Source organism: Gallinula chloropus, assembly GCF_964237585.1.
Source record: "Gallinula chloropus genome assembly, chromosome: 3".
In the NCBI taxonomy this organism is placed as follows: Eukaryota; Metazoa; Chordata; class Aves; order Gruiformes; family Rallidae; genus Gallinula; species Gallinula chloropus.
In genome coordinates, this window is record NC_140087.1 from 85,149,954 (window position 1) to 85,170,041 (window position 20,088).

Below are 20,088 nucleotides of genomic sequence, written 5' to 3' on the forward strand. Positions count from 1 at the left end.
TGTCCTCACACTTCCTTCCCCTTCCTGGTGCTTCAGGGATGCTCGTTCCCCGCCACAGCTCCGCTTCACTGCCTGTCCTAGGACCTGCAGGGGACAGGGCTGCCCCAAAGCATGGCGGTTCTTAATGCCCCGCTGAAGGTAAGTGCCAAAACCTAGGTGCAGTGTACAGAGCCGCTCAATCACCAGCATGGGGGGGTCAGGCTGGAGCTTTCAGGGCTTGAGTAAGAACAGTTCGAAGTAACTCGCTTCCCTGCGTTCAGGTAGTAGAGAGCTTGCCCTGGGTGGTGCTCAGGCTTTAACACGTCACCAGGCCAGGGACACAGAGCCTCGCTGGGACACAGGGCTCCACAGATAATTCAAATAGAACTTCTTGGAAATGTTCTCTGGAAAAACCCAACCCCCTTCTTACAGTTAGGATTCACAGTAATGCAGGTGACACCCCTGAAGGGTGAAGAACAGCTCCATGCCACAGCCAGGATTCGGTATGGCTTCGCCAGCCCCAGGCAAGGCTGGGCTGTGCTTACCTTCACCTGCTGCCTGACAGCCTCTCTCCAGCTTCAGCCAAGGAAGATGCTGCGGGAATACAGCACCGGTACCAAAATCATCAGGAAAAGGAATGAGGAGTTCCAGGTACGTACATGGTGGCACAGGGAAGGGGGCCTGAGTTGTGAAGCATTAAGCTCCTCACAGCTGCTCCTGAAGCAGGACTCTGCCCTGGCCCACGCTGCTCTTGCCAAGGTTCTTTCATGGCAGCACAGGGAAAAATGCCGCAGACTCCACTGTGCTCCACTGAGGTCGAGCTGAAGGCAGCCCCAGCCCCTTCCCCAGCCCAGCTTCAGGGCTGGCAAAGGAAGAAACCCTTGGTTTCCCCACAGAGAGCTTTCCCAGCTCCTGGAGCTTCCTTAGCAAAAGGGGAGAGGATTTCAGGGAAGAGCTTGGTAAGGGATGCCCAAAGAGAAGTGTGGTTCTCGCAGCACTGCAGCAGCAGAGCAGCAAGTCACTGCTCCCACCCCAGTACTGTTAATTTATAAAAGTAGGTCATCAAGTTCAGCACAAGGGTGATGTTTGAGTTAGGGCTGTGAAGCTTGCTCCCACGCCTATTCCCACGGATCCTTGGCAAAAGCAGAGATAAACCAACAATTCCTGTAGTAAAACTTAACTTTATCTATGAATTTCCACTAGGGGAGAGCGCAATTCATGTCACTAAGCTACGAGGCTGAGAAACACAACATCATTTCTCTTGATTGTACACGTGTGTTGTCACATCAACCAGGAATGGAACTCCCCCCTTCTCCTGAACCGATCCACACCGCAGGCCAGCCAGGGCCACCCAGTTCAGTGGGGATAAACACCATGGGACTCTGCCTCCCCTGCAGCACCCTGCCCTCGGGAGATGGAGCACAGTGGAGGAGGTGGGTAATGACTTTTTTGGGGGAGAATATTCAGGAAATCCACATCTAGCCCGGCTTCCCCAGGTCCCCACAAAGGAATTAGGAAGGGCACAGCTCACACTGGGTCTCTGAATCCCGACATCACTCCATGTTCACCAGGGCGTGAAGCTGTGGCTGAACAGCGTCCGTCTGCGTGTGCAGCACGGTCAGCTCGCTCAGGGCGGTGGCTATCAGGGCTTCCTGCGGGCCCGGTGTCCCATCTGACTTACAGCCCGTTCCTGTGGAGGAGCCAGTGTCGTGCAGCGCGGTGACGCTCCCTGGGACAGCAGTCACGCTCTGGTAGTGGCCGTTTTCAGAGAAGGAGAGAAGCTTCTCTGGGATCTTGGGTGACGCGTCGTATTCCTCGTCGGGAAGCTCTGTTTTGTGACCTTCATCGTTCTTAGAGGCTCCTTCAACGATGACAAGGAAGGACTTCCAGGGGGTGTTTTTATCATGTATCTGAGAACACAAGATAACCAAAACCCACCAGGTTGAACCCAAAAACATCCAGAAGGGAAAGGCTATGAGCCAGCTCACACCCAAGGCTGGCAGAAAAGGTCCTTCTCCATCCCACGTGGCTACCCCAGAACTAGGTCAGTATGCAGTGAGGTTCTAACCTGCTACGTCACAACAGATTAAGAGGGGCTTCACCGCAGGCTCCAACTGAACGCACACCTCAGAGGGGAGGATGTGCCCAGCCCAACAAAACCCACCAGGAAGTCCCTTCCAGACCCCCAGAAAAAAGCTGGGGGCGGTGGGATGGCCGGTTCTTACCGAGGTGTGCCGTCGGAGGGTGGACTTGTCCGTGAAGGTCCTGCCACAGGCGTTGCACATGAAGGGCTTCTCCCCAGTGTGGATCCGGTGGTGCCGCTGCAGCGCGTTCAGCTGCGTGAACTGCTTCCCACACTGGTCACAGCAATAGGGCCGCTCGCCTGGAAGCACAGCACAGCTGTAACGTGGTGATGCTGGGGTGTGGGGGGAGCCTCAAGGAGCCCCTGTGCTGCACGAAAGGGTGAGGCACGCACAAGTGTCCTCAGAGAAGAGCTCCAACATTGCTCAGGGTTCTCACCCCAGGGTGACTTTTGCCACAGCTGAAGCAAGCAGATACTCCCAGGGTAAGGGCCTGGGCACACAGCCTGCAGAGTCTGTGCAGCTACTGAAGCCTCTGCCTTTTCCACCCATATTTTCCATTCCCAACTGAAGCCCTGTCCCACAACACAAGCTGTCCTATGTACAAGGTACTTCTCATGAGCACAATGCCAGAGCTGCTCAGAACCCCTTGGTTCCCTCCTCACCCAAACACCTCGCTGTGCTCACTGTTTAAAGCACCTTCCCGAACAACCCCACATTTCCTCTTTCCTTGGCTAAGGTGGGAAAGGGGACCCTCAAAACCACTCTACAACAGATGCAAGCAGTGCAACAGAGACACGTGATGTTCCAGAAGGACCACACTGGACACACCAACGCAGGGAGGAGAGAAAGAGCAGGACGTGGCAGGAAGACAGGAATGTCATTAACACAGGGAACACTGGTGAGGACACTTCCTACAGCATGGCACCAGATAAGCAAGTGTGGTATTTGTTACGTGGTGAAGCTACCAGGAGTATTCTCAGCCTGCTGTACCACTGGAAAACACGGACTCAGAGAGAGCGAGCAGGCAAGGAAGCTTCAAAGCAGGCACTGAGGAGGAAATGCAAGTGGGAGAGAACACAGCAGGAAAGGTGGGCAAACAGACAGCTCAGAGCTGCAGTGGACATAGTTCTCTGGTCGCTAAACATTACTAGCTTAGGGGCCCACACAGCTCTGGGAAATATTTCAGTAAGAGGTGTGGGGCGTACACGGGGAAGGGATGTGAACAACAGAACACACTGCACGCACAGGGTGGGAATTAAAGGAGTGGGAAACCCTCACTGAGAAACCCCCCTGCCTGAAGGACGTGGCGGCTCCTACCTGTGTGGACTTTTATATGCTGGTAGAGTGAGTTCCTCTGCGCGAACGTTCTGAAGCAGACCTCGCACTTGAAGGGCTTGGAGCCGGTGTGGATCCTGTTGTGGTGCTTCAAGTACTCCTTGGAGGCAAAGCTCTTCCCGCACGTTTCACACATGAAAGGCCGTTCCCCTGCAGCAAGGGGGGGGAAAGGAGAGTTAAAGCAACGCAGAACACCATCCAAACACAGCCTGCAAGGCCTGAGCCATGCTGGATGCCAGCAAAGCACCTGCCAGCCTCGCAAGGGACCTGATGGGGACACAGTGACTTCGGCAGCAGGCAGAGCTTTCCAGCCAGGGAAGCTTTCCAGCTTTCCAGCACAGCAGCTCCATACAGCACGGGAACAGCCCAGGGAGACAGATGTGCAGCTAGCCACCTCCTCCCCACCCTGCAGTGCTCTGCCTTCCCACTTCTCAGAAGATGTCAGGCCCCAGACAGCCAGGAACTCTCTTTCTCTTTAACCAACTCCTTTTACCCTTTCCACTGCATGCCTATCCCCTTACAGCACCATTTCTCAGTCTTGGGATGAGAAGGATGTGTTTTATATTAAAAACCAACAATAAAAAAAAGCATATTCTGATTGCAAATGGGCTGTCCTGGTTTCAGAGCAGGTCTCCTCCTACACAGAGAGCACTGGGAGAGAAAGCCTTACCTGTGTGACACCGCTTGTGATATATGAGCATGTGATTCTGCGTGAACCTGGCACCACACTCATCACAGACAAAAGGCTTTTCACCAGTATGGATTCTGAAACGAGAAAGCAACATTAAAGCACCCAGGTACAGCTCCTTCCTGTGCAGCACAGCGCCACAGTTGTCGCAGCTCTCTGAAGAGCAACTGATGCCAGACACTGAAGAGCAATAGACACCAGTATCTATTAAAACCCCCTTCAGTATCTATTTAAACCCCCTTCAGCTGGGCCAAATTCTGCAGCACGGCTTCCACAATGCTGCTTTTATTGCTCAATCATGCTGCATGATCCATGCCCAGGCCTAGTAACTGCTTTAGGGTAAAACTCAAACTTTACAGGTAAAACTTGGTGTCCAGGTCTCCAGACCAGGAATAAAATGTAACCACTGTGCACAGAGCACCAGTGACTTGCTCCCTGGCTCGCTGTTCCTGTGGGGCTGTCAAGGATTGCTGCTGACTGCCATGGAACAAGTAGTACATGAGAAGTAGAGTAAAACCCCACCACTTTCATACAGTCAGCTTACTTGCTGTCCCACCAGGCACGTGGTGTGACATCCTGGGGCAGGCCATGTGGATGGCAGGTTACAGAGTCAATGCCTAGATCAGCATCCCAGTTCCATCTTAATTTTGCACCCATGCACGCATCAGGACTCTTTTGAATAGCACTGCAGGAACACAGCCAGCACAGCCCATTCTTTGTGGCTGTTCATCACCAGGAGCAGCACAGGCACAGAAATACACTCAGAAAGGTGGGAAATTCTCACTGCAGACTGTTGGGATACATGGGCTGGGGCAGAAGCACCAAGCTCCCAGCACTGAACAAGCTGACTGACTACTCAAGCGGTACACAACGGAGGAGAAACTCTGCCCATGGCAAACCCTGCCCTTCTAAGCAGCACACAGCCATCACTAGGGGCTTGGGAAAGGACAGGGGGTGAAAGAAGATGCTGTACTGCGATGCCATTGGAGTTTGCTTCCAACAGCTGGGAGTAAAGCCACTGACTTCAAACAGGCAGTGAAAGGAAGCAGTGGCTCACCAGCTCCTCTACCTTGTAGGAAACACCACCTAGGAATACATCAAGGCTGTCACCTTCCTTTTCTGTGCCTGAGCAGTAGGGCTCTGGGATATCTCTTCTACACCTCCCTCTCCACACTCACTCTCTGGCTGTAACCTGGACTTTGGTGGCACATAGGCACTTCAGTAGATGTGCTTTGATAAAAGCATCCTCCTCCCCCACCCCAGCCCTGTGAACTTTCAGGACCATGTGTTGGCACTTCCACTGCTAAACCACACTACAATATGACGCTACAACCGACTCCATTGGCCCTGCATGGGAGCCTTCAGTTCCTCACTCATCTCCAGCCAGCAGCACATCAGCCTCTTCCTAGTTACCACTCAGTTGTCTTCCACACTTAGCACCCAAACCTGGCGTTCCTCCCTTTAATACACAGCCCAATCCTTTCAGAATACTTCCAGGCCCACTACATAATAGTATTCTATTGAATATAAAGAGGCATCAAATTCACTGAAGTAATTATAGCCCTGATCCCATCGATAACTTGGCATGGGGTCTGCTTCTCTCACATGAAACACCCCACTGACTCCTGACTGGTCTGCTCCCCTGAGAGAAGTGAAGCAGTGCTTCAGCAGCAGCAGCCTCAGCCCACAGATCTGTACTTTGGCTTAAAGAAAATGACAGCAGCTCCCTTAACCCAAAAAGCAGGGAAAAACCACCCTCCCCACCCCCCCAAAAACAAGGCTATGGGGAAAAAAAGGTTCTGCGGACACTCTCCAGTCAGTCACGTTTTACACCCCCACGTCACTTGAAGGCTCAAGGTGTGTTCCAGGGGGTTCTGCTTCTCCCCCCAGAATCTAACAAGGCCAGTTAAGTCCGTTCATACCTCATGTGTGTTTTAAGTGCAGAAGGCTGAGAAAATTTAGCCTCACACTCTGTGCACCCATAAGGCTTGTCGCCTGTATGCGTCCTTTCATGGAGCCTCAAGGCAGTTTTGGAGCTCAACCCCTTTCCACACTGTTGGCACTGATGACGCTCCCCACCACCCTCATGAACCTGGAGAATGTGCCTCTTGACGTCCTTCTTCCTCTTGAACTTCTTACCGCAGAGCTCACAAGGGAAGTGGCGCTCGCTGCTGTGGACGTGGCGCTGGTGGCTTTTTAGGTTGCACCGGTTGGCAAAGGTCTGGCTGCAGGTGTCACAGCGGTAAACGATTTCGGCTGCGATGCCGTGGCTGTGCTTTATGTGCTTGAGGAAGCTCTTCTCATACAGGAATTCCTTCTCACAGGTGCTGCACTTGAAGTTGCTGCCTCGTTTCTTTTTATCCTCCTCGGGTTTCTTCAGGTTTTCCTCTGACTCGAAGCTGCCGTTGCATTCCTCGCCTTCGGGTTTGATGCTGCTCTCCACCTGCCCCTCCTCTCTCTCCACATCACACATATCCTGGTCTGGAGGGTACGTGTTTTCTTCCACAGCAACCTCTGCACTCTTCTGCTGCTCTCTCAGCCGCCTTGTGTACTTCTTCTTGGGGATTTCCACAAACACCTTCCTCCCAGCCAGCCTCCCACTTGCCCTTCTGATTTTGGCATAAGGAGGCTTCATCGCTTCCTTCTTCTTGTCTATTTTCTCTTTTGATTTGGCAGCTGAAATCTCAGGAGACGTTCCATTGCCAGCCCCGTCTACTGAGGGGTCTGGAGGATCCAGAGGACAGTCTGCCTGGTTGGCTTCTGCCACAGCAGCTGCTTTGGACTCCAGCAAGATGCTTGGCCGGGCGGTGCTCTCTTCCTCAGAGTTCTGCGATTCAGAGAAGTTCTGCAGCTCCAGCAGCACCGATTCAAGCATCTGCTTCTTTAATTGGAAGCAGGTTTCTGAGAGGTCCAAGCACTTCAGCTTTTCAGCTATTTCTAGCATTCTCTGCACCCTGTCTTCTTCCACCTCCACCTTGGCCGTATAGACGAACTCCAGAAACGAAGCGAAGTCGGCGACCTGGACCTCGTTCAAGAAGACGTTGGTCCTGGGGCCGTCCACGCCCTTCTCGTTGAGGAAGACCTCCTTGAAGAACTTGCTGGTGGCTGCCAGCACGGCCTTGTGGGCAACGAACTCTGCCCTGACACCCTGGTACTCCACACTGACGGTCACGTCGCAGAGGTGGCCCAGGAGGCGCAGCTGGTGCATTTCGTTCAGCAGGTTGATGGGAGAGGACTTGGACTCCAGTAACACAGCATTGCTTTCCATCTTTCTTCTCTCTGCAAAGAGCTGGTGACAACACCACACGTTAGCTGTCTGCACAGGAACGAGCAAACCTCACAAGATTTCACCAGCCAGGCTTTGGAGAGCGCTTCCCCTGGGATTTAAGCCCCTGAGGTGCTTGAGCTGAAGCGAGCAGACATTCAGAGGAGCACCATGACCATCTCAAAGCCTTGCCCACAGTGGTTCTACCTCACACCATGCCTCTCACACACACAGACTTCTCTGAAGTTAGTTTGAGCTTCAATCTCAACCACAATTTTACCTGAAACACTCTGGAGACTATTAGAACCTGTAAGAGGGACAAAGCAAAAAGGGGGAGATCAAAGGAAACGCTCTCCTTGAGGCCCCTGGAGTTAAGAAACTATTCTCCCTCCTCATCAGGCAGTGAGAGAGAGGTAAGATTAAGATAACTGCAATCCTAAACAAACACTTCCTTCCACGAGCTTTCCAGATAAGACTGTCAAAGAAGGCTTGGCTAGGACTCCAAACGCTCAACCGACCCAACCACAGGAGACCATGACACTCTCAAACTGCAGACCTGAGAAACCAGAAAACAGCTCCCAAGTGCTCTCTTTTTTAAAGGTTCTTCACCCAAATGGACTTGTGAGTCTCTAAGCCACTTCAGTGGCCACCTGCAGCTCTCAAGGGCTTCTTCACAACTGCCCCTAACATTGAGGTTACACCGTGTTTCCCAGAAACGTTTTAAGTGGCCCCAAAGTTCTCAAAAGGAAAAAACCCCAACATTAGATCCCAGAACAAACAATGTTTCTAAGACAACACTCTGGGCAATATCCCTCCCCACAAACTTTTGGGTTTCACTGGGGTCCTAACAACCTACACATGCATTTTGAATCTGAAGAATTTCTTTCTGCTTCCTAAAAGCTGAAGTTTCTGTTCTCTGTATGTGCACAGGTGCAGTGGGCTTGCAGCCTATTCTACATGGGCCACTAGAAACCTTGCTCAGCAAGGGAAATAAGAAAGGAAAGTGTACAGATGGGACAAAATTGATCTAACAGCGAGGAAGCCATATTAAGCACAGAAGGGACAATATCTGTAGCATCAGGAGGGGATACTCTTCCCCACCCCCAGAGTTAGGAACTCAAATTTTGGTCCATGCTCATTTCAACAGAGCAAAAATCAGACTCCCATCCCAGTAAGATCTGCTCTTAGAACAGTTTAGAGAAAATATTTGTAGGAAGCTGTAAAATAGAGAGGTGTCACCGACCCAGCTTCACTGAGGTTGTTATTAGCCATGTGAAATGAATGCTCATGGATGCTGTGCCCAGTCAAGAGCCACAGGCAGCCCCTGTCCTAAAGGGGTTACAAGACAAGACCCGAGGGAAGCAGGATTGTTTCCCCACCCTCACACAACAAGCAGGAGAACTGGAACACGATCCACCACAGGCACCCACAGCTCTACCTTAGACTCGACACAAAAAGGTTATCCTCAGAACCAAACCCTTCCTATTGCCTGTCCTTCAAACCATTAGCTTGATAAATTTATAATATTAAGATTTAAATAGCTCTATGAACGGAATTCTACCTGAAACCTAAACCCCACTGTCACAGAGTTACACAGGCTACACAGGAAAGACCTGGGAAGGGGACGAAGAACCACCTGTGCCAGAGCTCCACAAGCATCTCAACCCCCAGTCCACTTGCACAAGCAAACCCCAGTGGCACGCTTCAGCCTTGGCAGGAGTTTTGTATGAAAAAGGACAACATGATCTGAGTCCTGGCTGAAAGGCTGGCTCTTCACACATCACCTTTTACACTTATTTATAACTTCACTTCCCTTTCTCCAGAGCCACTCTTGAGGTATTTCCCTCCCACCTTCACCCCAAGTATTCCTGAGTGAATTAAGCAGAGACTCACCGAACGCTTTACCTGAAATAACCTATGAGATCACAACTTCTTCTTTCTGCCCCAGCACCATTATTCCCAAACTCCTTACCATGGTACTTGACAACCATCCACCTGTCTTCCGTGTGAGAGCAGAGCAGAAAGCTGTGGTCACATGCAGACAACAGCGATCCCTGGCAGGAACCAAGAACCCAAACCACAAACTTCTCTCACTGGGGTGAACGAGCTCGTAACTGTACCCGGTGAGCTGTTCATTTCAGGAGCTGACCTCAGGAATCACAGAATCATAGGGGCTGGAAGGGATGTCAAGAGCTCATCGCGTCCAACCCCCTGCCAAAGCAGCTCCCTAGCTCATATTGCACAGGTAGGCATCCAGACGGGGCTGGAATATCTCCAGAAATGGAGACTCCACACCCCCCTGGGCAGCCTGTCCCAGGTCTCTGCCACCCTCACTGTGTAAAAGTCCTTCCCCATGTTGGTGTGGAACTTCCTATGTTCCAACTTGGAGCCATTGCCCCTTGTCCTGTCTCCACAGGGCACTGAAAAGGGGCTGGTCATTTCCCCCTGCATCCCATACTTAAGATATTTATAAACATTAATAAGGTCCCCCTTTAGTCGTCTTTTCTCCAGGCTGAACAGCCCCAGGTCACTCAGCCTTTCCTCATAGGGGAGATGCTCCAGGCCTTTAATCATCTTCGTAGCCTCATCTGGACTCTCTCCAGGAGATCCCTGGCTTTTTTATACCAGGGAGCCCAGAACTGGACACAATACTCCAGGTGGGGCCTGACCAGGGCAGAGCAGAGCTGAAGGATGGATGTTAACAGAGACATTGTACCAATTCTTCTTCTCTTAAGGCCACAAAGCAGAACCCTCTTTTCCTTTCCAATAGAGACCTGCAGGATCTAAAGCCACTGTGCAAACACATCACATCGCTGAGTTCCTTGAGAGAAGGAGCAGCAGTCCCACAGGGACAGTAAGACACTTTGCACTGCGAAGGCTTTCCAGTCCATCTCCTGCAGCAAGCACAGAGGTGCTGAGCCCAGCACAACTATTATGCCATCATCTTAAAAAAGCTGAGGCCTGGAAATCCACAAACTGAGCCTGCTTGCTAAGACTGGCCCATAGAACCAAGCTTCAGACAAAGCAACTCTTGCACGCAGTCAGCCACGCCTGTGCCCCCTTCCCTGAGTGGAACTAGCCAAAGAGATCAAGCCAGCTAGTGTTGCCAGGCTGCGACCCCACAAACTCCTCAGGTCTCCTGCGCCAGTGATTCCACATGCTCTAAAGATGAGACACGCCTGCTACGCACAAGCCTGCCCTGCTCTGGACTGCTCCGACTGCTGAAGCCACAATAAGGGCACCCCAGCCGCAGTCCGCGGGGCTGAAACAGAAGTTAAGGGCGCAGCAGGAGGCCCGGCCTCCCTTCAGAGGGCAGGCCAGAGCACCCCACCAAGGCCTGCAGCACCCCGGGCTCTCCAGGCCCTGCCCTGACCCCCTGCCTTGTCATGTCGGCTGCGGGGAACTGCGGGACGCCGCGCCCCGCAACCGACATGACAAGGCGAGTCGCTCTCCTCCTCCTCCTCCCCGTCCCTCCCCCGCCCGCCACACGGCCGCAGACGAGCCTGGGGGCCGGCGGCAGCAGCCTGCCCGGCCAGGAGAGCGGGGGCCGGCGGGGGGAGCACGCTGAGCCGGCCGCCCGCACCTCGGGCAGGCGAGGGGGGCTACGGGCCGACCCCCGCGGCCCGGTTGCCGCTGGCTCTCCCCCTGGGGACGGGCGGCGGGAGGGGAAGGTCTCCGTAGGGGCCGCCGCGGCTTCCCGCACTCACCGGGCAGCGCCGGGTCCGCTCCTCCGTGCTCAGCTGCGGGCGGCGGCCGGAAGCGTTGCCCACCGCTGGCCCCGCCCTTCCCCCCGACAACGGCCGTGGGCAGTCGACAGCGCAGGCGCGGCGGTGACGCGCGGGAAGTAGCGGGGGGACGGGAGGGAGGGGGGGCGACGCGGCGTTGCTAGGCAACGCGGCAACGCAGCGCGGATGAAAGACGGGAGCACGGGATGCTCGCTGACGCCGTGAGCGCACCTTTATTACCGAGCGAGAAGCGGAGCCGCCACGCCCAGCGGCAGTCCCGCGCCTGGCCCGCCCCCGTCGCGTCAGCACGGGTCGGTACAACGCAACACGCCGCCGCGCCCCCCGCAACCTCACCCGCGCAGCCGCCGCTGAACCGCTCCGCGCCGCGCCGCTCCCCTCGAGGCGCGGGCCGGGGACGCGGGGGATGTGTGACTGATCCCGCTCCGGCGTTCCGCACCGTTTCCTGGCGGCGCCTGACGTCACGAGCAGAGCTCGGCACCCTCCGCCCCACCGGCGGTAGGTGGCAGGCGCTCCACGCTTCCTGGCGGACAGAGTTTCCCTCGGCCCGCTGAGCACGGCCCCGGCGCAGTCCCCGTCCCCCCCGCACAAGCCTCTGCCAGCGTCTGGATCTTGGACCAGTTGTGATCTTTCTTGGGCGTGAGATCGATGAGGAAGCTCCTCCAGTGCGCGGTGCGGTCGTGGATCTGATGGGGGAGGGGGATAAAAAGGGGAAAAGCGATGATGTGTGACATTTTCTACCAACAAACAGCTGTAACAAGTATGGATTTCACCACCCGGCACGAAAAGCAGAGGGCGCAGGGGTTAACTCTGTGATAGAGAACTGACTCGGCAGCCCTGCGCCCAGCTCAGCAGCAGGGAACCCTCCCAAAAGAGTTTTAACACCCAGGCAAACGCTAACTGGGGAGCTTGTAGCTGGAACAAAGTGTTGGGTTCTGGCTGAGCAGGCACTTCAGGGACCCAAAGGGCTCTGGGAACAGTGATGCTCAGCGTATTGCAATGCTGGAAACACACAAAATCATCTTCCTCTACAACACAAAGGCACTACAGAATCACAAGGGTGGAAAGATCACCAAGTCCAACTGTTCCCATCCTATTCTGACCCATATCCCTGAGTACCTCATCTCCCCATCTGTTAAACACACCCAGGAGGGGGGGCTCAGCCCCCTCCCTGGGAAGCCTGTTCCACAGCACCACAACTCTTTCAGGGAAGAACTTTTCCCTCACACCTGATCTGACCCTGCCCTGGCACAGCTTGAGGCCATTTCCCCTTGTCCCATCTCCTGTCCCCTAGCTAAAGAGACCATCACCCACCTCTCTGCACCCTCCTGTTGGGTCAGTGTAGTCAGTGATAAGGTCTCCCCTCACCCTCCTGCAGAAGGTAGATCAATACCCCAACCCAGGTTTCTGGGTTTATTTATTAAATAAAACTCCAAAGTTAAGCATCAATATGAACCCTCTTTAAGCCAAGCAACTTCTCTTGGTAGTTAAATGTCACCAGCCCCGCTTGTGCGCCCCGTGGGGCAGCGTACCGACACGTGTCTGCGCAGGGTGGACATGTCGGTGAAGGTCCTCTCGCAAGCCCTGCACTTGTAGGGCTTCTCCCCGGTGTGGATGCGCTGGTGGCGGCGCAGCGCGCCCTGCTGGGTGAAGGTTTTCCCACACTGCTCGCAGAAATACGGCCGGGTCTCTGCAACCGGCAAGGCAAGGCAGGAAGGAGTTAGAAGGTAGGAGAAAAGCACAAAGAATTACAGAATCACAAGGTTGGAAAAGACCTTTATGCCCAGCAAGTCCAACCATTCCCATCCTAAGCTGAACCATATCCCTGAGCACCTCATCTACCCTTTGTTTAAACACACCCAGGGGCAGGGACTCAGCCCTCTCCCTGGGCAGCCTGTTCCACAGCACCACAACTCATTCAGGGAAGAATTTTTTTCTAATATCTGATTTGACCCTGCCCTGGCACAGCTTGAGGCCATTTCCCCTTGTCCCATCTCCTGTCACATGGCTGAAGAGACCATCGCCCACCTCTCTGCACCCTCCTGTCAGGTCAATATGGGTGGTGATACGGTCTCCCCTCAGCCTCCTCTTCTCCAGGCTGAACACCACCAGCTCCCTCAGCTGCTTCTCAGAGGATTTGCCCTCCAGCCCCTTCCCCAGCCTGGTTGCCCTTCTCTGGACTTGCTCCAGGCTCTAGATGTCCTTCTTATGGTGAGGAGCCCAGAACTGGACACAGCACTCGAGGTGCAGCATCATCAATGCCCAGTACAGGGGCACACTCACCTTCCCAGACCTACTGGCCAAACTATTTCTGACACAAGCCAGGATGCCATTGGCCTTCCTGGCTGCCTGGACACACTGGACACACTGCTGACTCAGCCTGCAGTCACCCAACACCCTCAGGTCCTTCTCTGCCTGACAGCTCTCCAGCCAGTGTCCCCCCCAGCCTGTAGCGCTGCATGGGGTTGTTATGTCCCATGTGCAGCACTCTACACTTGGCCTTGTTAAACTTCATAGTAAAGGATTAGCTGAACGAGGCAACGTTTCGTTACCTGCATGGACGTTACTGTGCTGGGCCAGTGAAGCTCGCAGTCCAAAGGTCTTCCCACAAACCTGGCACTTGTAGGGCTTTGCACCCATGTGGCATCGCTTGTGGCACTTCAAATACTCATTGGTGGCAAAGTGTTTGCCACACACATCACATTTAAAAAGGCGCTCCCCTGGGTGAAGAGAGAAAGACACTCTGAACCTTCAGTGCAATTCTGGACTTCAAAAGTTGGGTGTTCAAATCTCCTCCTACCCCTCCTAGTTCCCTCCTGGTACTTCAAGTCTCTTCTGTGAGTTACAACCATAAAAAAAGCACGTGTGTTCTTCAAATCCCAACTAGCAACTTCTGGCTGCATAAAGGGAGGCAATGGGAGGACTAGGAGTATTTAACACCTACCTGTGTGGGTCCTTTTGTGGCCAGTGAGTTTGCCTTTATCAGCAAAGCAAGCCCCACAGTCCTCACAAATATATGGCTTCTCCCCTGTGTGGGACCTACACCGAGCAAAACATGAATGATTAGTAATAAATTAGCTCCTTAGGACATTCATAGAATACTGTCCTTCCAATTAAGGTGGCTTTTTTCTTTGCTCTCGTGGCCTACAAACCCCACCTTTCTTTCACAAGCGTCAGAAGGGAAAAAGCAGGGAAGATGACAAGCGACTGCTGTGCTGGAGACTGGGAGTGCACCCAGATGGCCCCTGGCACAAAGCCAGCAAGCAGCACATCGTGAGCCACATTCTTGGCTTCCACAATCCCTACATCTCACATCCTCTGCTCTGTGAGCTTCTTTACGACAAAAAGCACTATGGGAATTCAGGCAAACAGCGTTTCTGAACGCATGCTGGACATCTGGTTTTAAGCTAGCTCAAATCAGAGAGAGTCTGAGCCTAATGTTTGGTCTTAGTGTGCTGACTTCCCTTATTCCAACCCAAATAGCACAAAACCAGGGATAATCCTGAGTTGTCAAGCAAAATGCTGCCAATGCGGACAGCTGGACACCCAATGCAAACCCCGTGAGTCAGTCACTGTTTGGTGGCAGTCACACTGTGTGCTACACGCAGCATGGCTCTGCTGCGCTCCAGCTGACAGGTTATCTCAGCAGTTCACTCGTGCTGCTGGTCCCCCTACACCTCACCACTTCTTTCCATCGCTTTAGGAACACTGAGGGGACAGGAGGCAGCCACTGCCCCCATGTCCAAAGTAACAGGACTTCTCTCACCTCATTTAGCCCTCCAACAGTTTAACCTCCTCATCTAAGCTATCTGCTATGCTCCCAGTTTGGAGAAAGATGGGAACCCCCCCCAGGATGTTTCACCCTCTACTGCGCGAGGACACACTTAGCAGAGACACCACCAGCGAGCGACTCATCCAGCTCAGCCCCAGTGGCTACAGAGGAGCCCAGATGAGAAGTCCAGCTCTTGTATTGTGTGCAAGAAATGAAATCTCACACTAAACGACTTGCTCGGAGCAAGAAAGAAAGAGCAGGGCTCAGCATCTGGGTCTCTGAGGACCTCAACTAGTCCTTCAGCCATCAGTGAAGGTCATCATCTTATTTTGAAGACTGTCCCAAATGACTGGCTTTTGCTTCCAAGTTCGGACAGAGCATGTGTTTCAAAACCCCTACCAAAACTGATGCAATGTCCAGATGCAGGCAAAGCCTTTGCGTAAAAAGGATTAATCATGGATTCAAGAGAACACATTATATCCCGGTGTTCCTGTTGCAAGGACACGCGAGGAGAATGACTCAGAAAAGGAGTGCTGAGGTACGCTGGGCACACGGGGAGTGCCAACAGGAGCAGCAGTACTCTAGGCTGACCTGGTATGGATCTTAAGCTGCGATGGCTGAGCAAATTTTGAATGGCAGATGCCACATTCGTAAGGTTTTTCTCCCGTGTGGGTCCTCATGTGGAACACCAGCGCTGTGCGGGAGCTGAGGATCTTGCCGCAGACAGAGCAGAGGGGGCGTTTGACTCTGCCCTCGTGTTTGCGCACGTAGTGCGTCCTCACGTCTCTCTTCCTCTTAAAAGTGGCGTTGCAAAGGGTGCAGGCAAACCGCCTCTCCTCAGTGTGGACGCAGGCCCGGTGCTCCTTCCAGCTGTTGTAGCTAGCAAATGACTTGCTGCAGATGTCACACTGGTAGACTTTACCAGGCAAGCACTGGTGGACATCTCTGCAGTGGTCCACATACTTCTTCCGGGAAACAAACTGCTCATTGCACTTCTCACAGGTTATCACGTAGGCAGATTTCTTATTCACCCCACTTCTATTTACTTTCCTTATCTGAAACTCTTTGTCTGATTCATGTTCTTCACCATCCTTCTCATGACAGTACTCATCATCTTCATCGTCCTCCTCAGTACAGACCTCCTTGTTGTCTCTGGGCTCTTCCACCTCTGAATACACTGCCTCGTAATCTACCTCTTCCTCTCCCTTCACACTCATTTCACCTTCCTCTTCATCCCCTTCTTCCCTCATTTTTCCACTTCTTCCTTCAGCTTCCTTGCTTTTCTGCTTCTGTTCTTGCTCACTGCTACGTACTGGGTTGGTAAAAGACGAACCCCAGGGTTCTTCCTCATGATTTGTGGCTTCTTGGTGCCTCACAAGGTTTTGTCCTTCAGCCTCTGATGTCCCACTCCACACCTTTCCATCAGGATCTTCGTCACAGCTGGCTGCGTTCGGTCTATGTGCAGGTGGAACCACCATCCAGTAGACAGGCAGAAGTTTCCTCTCTTGCCCAGACTCGTGGATTTTTCTGTTAAAACAAGCAAATAACAGAGCACAACTTCAGTAAGTCTAATTGTTTCATTCTGCCACGTTTGCCTCAGAGGAAGAGTCGCTGCCTTCTAAATGCTCTTCACACCACTTAAGAAATTAGCAGCACGTTTGGAGAGCTGAACAACAGAGACATTTTGTGTGGAGTCAGACCAGATAATTAAAGAAAATTAAAGTGTCTCAGTGTGTCAAGGATGGAGCCTCTCAAGTGTACCTGTATAACATGGGACAGGCTGTATGTTTTCCTCCAAGGCCGTGGTGGACCAGATAAGAAATGATGAGCTTCAAACAAGGGAAATAGAGATTAAACACCTGCCTGGAAAACCAAAAGAGGGGCGCCTGTAAAATATCAACTGTGGCAGTTACCTCTACTTATCTCTACTCTAGTGCGTGGAACAAGCTTCATCGGTGCACTCACAACACATCTGGAACGTTTCTCCTGCTACTGGGCTGAACTACAGACAAAGGGGGTGATTTTTAAAAGGGGAGCTGGGATTCAGTAGAAGCCCACCTGTCTCCTGTACCACACGGACAGGTACAGGGATGTTTGACATGTACTGTGGCTTCTGGAGTTCTTAAAACGACTGTTTTCAGTCAGAAGGTGCTTCATAAGCATACCCAGAAGTTCACACTGCCCAGCAAAACAGCACACAGCATGTCTGCCCATGGAAAGCACGCTGAAAACCACCATGCTGCCCTGAGGCTTACAAAATGAGGACCTTCTTGTGCATTTTAAACAGGTGCCAATTCTTTTTGGGCTCCTGTTTAAAAATCCAAATCCGAGGGTTCCAAAATCACCTCCAAGACCTGGTTGCACAAGTTCCCTTTGATTCAATGGGAAACATTTGCCTCTGTTCCCAGCTGGGGAGACCTCATTCCAGTAATCCAGACTGACACAATGATGAGGTCAACAGAAGAAAATCTGTGCTGATTTCAACACCCTTCTGATCAGCAAGGACTGGAGGAACTCGAAGAGAGGCTGAGGGAGCTGGGCTTGTTCAGCCTGGAGAAGAGAAGGCTGCAGGGGGGACCTCACTGCAGCCTTCCAGTACCTGAAGGGAGCAGAGAAACAGGGGGGAATCAGCTTGTTAAAGGGCAGAGATTGGCAGGACAAGGGGGATGGAGTGAAGCTGAAGGAGAGAAGGGTTAGATGAGATTTTAGGGAGAAGTTCTTTACAGAGAGAGTGGTGAGGGGCTGGAACAGGTTGCCCAGAGAGGGGGTGGATGCCCCATCCCTGGGGATGTTCAAGGCCAGGTTGGATGGGGCCCTGGGCAACCTTGTGTAGCTCCAGGCCTGGAGGTTGGTGGCCCTGCCTGTGGCAGGGGGGTTGGAACTCTCTGATCCTTGGGGTCCCTTCCAACCCAGACCAGTCTGTGATTCTATGATAACTCTTTTAACCCAGTGCCCGAGAGAAAACACATCTTCCCATGTGCACATGGACATGCAGAGAGAACGCTATACCTCAGGTGAGCAGTGTAAGCAGATCTCTGAGCAAAGCTGGCGGGGCAGCGGTCACATTTGTAGGGCTTCTCCCCCGTGTGCGTTCGGATGTGGACTGTGAGGCCGCACTTGGAGCTGATGACCTTGTCGCAGTAAGGGCAGGCCTGGGGGTCCCGCTTCTTCCCGTGCACCCTGCGGAGGTGGTCGCTGATGTCCTTCTGGCGCTTAAACCTCTTGTCGCAGAACAGGCAGGAGAAGCCCCGCTCGCCGCCGTGAGCGGCGAGGCGGTGCTGCCGGAGGTGGTGGTGAGTGGAGAAGAGCTGCTCACACGTGTCACAGCTGTACTTGACAGCCAGGTTCACGTCATGCTTGAGCTCCATGTGTGACTGGTACTGCTTGGTAATGCGGAAGGATTCGTGGCACTTCTCGCACTCCAAGACCTTCCCCATGTGCCGCGGTGATTTCCTACGCTCCAATTTACTGGAAAATTTAGAAATTAAACTGTTTTCATCTTCCCACAGCTCAGGCAGTGCATTCCCCATTACTACACAGGCCTCCTTTGACTCAGTCCGACTTAAGAGAGAATGGCTGTTCCCGTTTTCCAGGCTAATGACATCCGTACCTGGTCCGGTCCTGGTACCTGTCTCGTTATGTTTCCGTAGCTTCGCTGCCCTGGATTTTGGCTCTGGAAAAGCACCATCCCCTTGCTCCAGGCTTGCTGCTTGGCCTTCGATGAGCTCGTAGCCCCCCAGCAACTTTCTATGTCTCTGCCTGTGCCAAAGCTTTCTCTGCACTGGCACTGCCACCACTTGGGAGGAGCTACTCAGAGCGCGGTTCTCCTCTTGCTGGATGCGAGGCCACTGCGGCCCAGCGTTTTCACACAGCTGACCTTTCAGATGGAGGCTCAAGTCTAATCCCTTCCTGCCCTCCACTCTCACTTCTTCACAAATGTCAAGCAAATCCTTGCATTCGAGTCTTTCAGCTATTTCTTTCATCCGTTGCAGTTTTTCTGCTTCAATCTCCACTTCTGCAGTGTAAACAAACTCCAGGAAGGAGGTGAACTCTTCCGTGTAAATGTCTTGCAGGGTTACCGTGCAGTTCTTGGCGTCCAGCATCTCGTCATGCAGGAAAAGCCCCTTGAAGTAGTTGCTGGAAGCTGCCAAGACAGCTTTGTGAACCAGAAACTCCTCCTGAATTCCCAGGTGCTGTGTGTGAACTGTCACATCACAGAGGTGACCAAACTGATACAGAGAATGCAGAGCCCTCAGGAGGTTAGGAGCAGCAACCTTGGATTTCATTAGAATTTTCTTCTTCTCCATCCTGCCAGAAAAAAAAAAGACAAATGTTTGAGTGCTTGCTCTCCCTCTTCCTTCCACGAGCTATCTTTTAATTTCTAGGAAAAGCTCAGTGGAGATCCACACCCCAATTCCTAATTTACAAGACGTAGCAAAGACCTCAAGGTTACTTTTGTCAATGCAGCTGTCATCAGCGAACGCACTTGGTTTATTAGTCCCAGATTTAGATAGGCTCTAGGATAACCCTTGCGAGCCAATATTCCCTAGCACAGAGGGTAACAGTAACAAAATACAAGTAACAGGATCCACCCATCTTAACACAAAACATTCTTTGCATAAGCACTTGTCAACAGTAGAGGTCACAATGTGCAATAGAAGGAGGGGTCTTTCCCCAGCTCTCCTGCACCAAAGGGAGACGGGAAGCACAGCGATTCGCTCTACCTCCCACTGGTAGGAGGCTGGTCCTGAAACAGAGCCTGCATCTTCACAGTCCCACACCAGGCAGCCCCTGCTGCCAAAGCAGGGGGATACCTCTGGATGGGTTGTGGTTTTGCTCTTTTGCCCCTGTATAAACCATCAGGGGTAGGGGTGAATAAGGACAGTCAGCAAGCTGCTGTTGTTGTACCTGGTCACTTACACAATACACCGGGACAAACTACAGATCTAGAAATAGCTACCATTTTTTTGAGGAGGTCATAGTGTTTTGTTTGAATAATATTGCTCCCTCTCAGTCAACAGGCAGAGGGGGCCAGAAGGTTTCTGACAGTGACGTTTGCAGAAAGAACAATCTGCATTTCACCCCCTGCTAGAGGCAGACAGGAGCTGTTACTAACACAAATCAAATGCCCAAAAACTCTGTGGCTTTCCTATCTCAACACACATTGTGACACCCACATCGCTGGAACAAAGAGTCTCACTTGTGCCCATGGAGCACAAAGA

At 52.7% G+C, this 20,088-nt stretch overlaps 2 protein-coding genes across 2 annotated transcripts; both read right to left on the bottom strand.

The window, feature by feature from the left end:
- Nucleotides 1–1,154: 1,154 nt before the first annotated feature.
- On the bottom strand, nt 1,155–10,784 carry GZF1 (GDNF inducible zinc finger protein 1; the record flags this gene model as incomplete). Its single annotated transcript, XM_084261141.1, has 7 exons — nt 1,155–1,889; nt 2,205–2,362; nt 3,381–3,548; nt 4,069–4,163; nt 6,009–7,402; nt 7,632–7,658; nt 10,683–10,784. The coding sequence occupies 7 exons, from the start codon at nt 10,782–10,784 to the stop codon at nt 1,533–1,535; spliced, it is 2,301 nt and encodes a 766-aa protein (XP_084117267.1). The 3' UTR covers nt 1,155–1,532.
- Nucleotides 10,785–11,510: 726 nt separating this feature from the next.
- On the bottom strand, nt 11,511–19,173 carry LOC311190404 (GDNF-inducible zinc finger protein 1-like; the record flags this gene model as incomplete). The annotated part of the gene is made up of 7 exons (XM_084262316.1): nt 11,511–11,780; nt 12,627–12,784; nt 13,647–13,814; nt 14,039–14,133; nt 15,458–16,393; nt 17,876–18,018; nt 18,400–19,173. The coding sequence occupies 7 exons, from the start codon at nt 19,171–19,173 to the stop codon at nt 11,556–11,558; spliced, it is 2,499 nt and encodes an 832-aa protein (XP_084118442.1). The 3' UTR covers nt 11,511–11,555.
- Nucleotides 19,174–20,088: the final 915 nt, after the last annotated feature.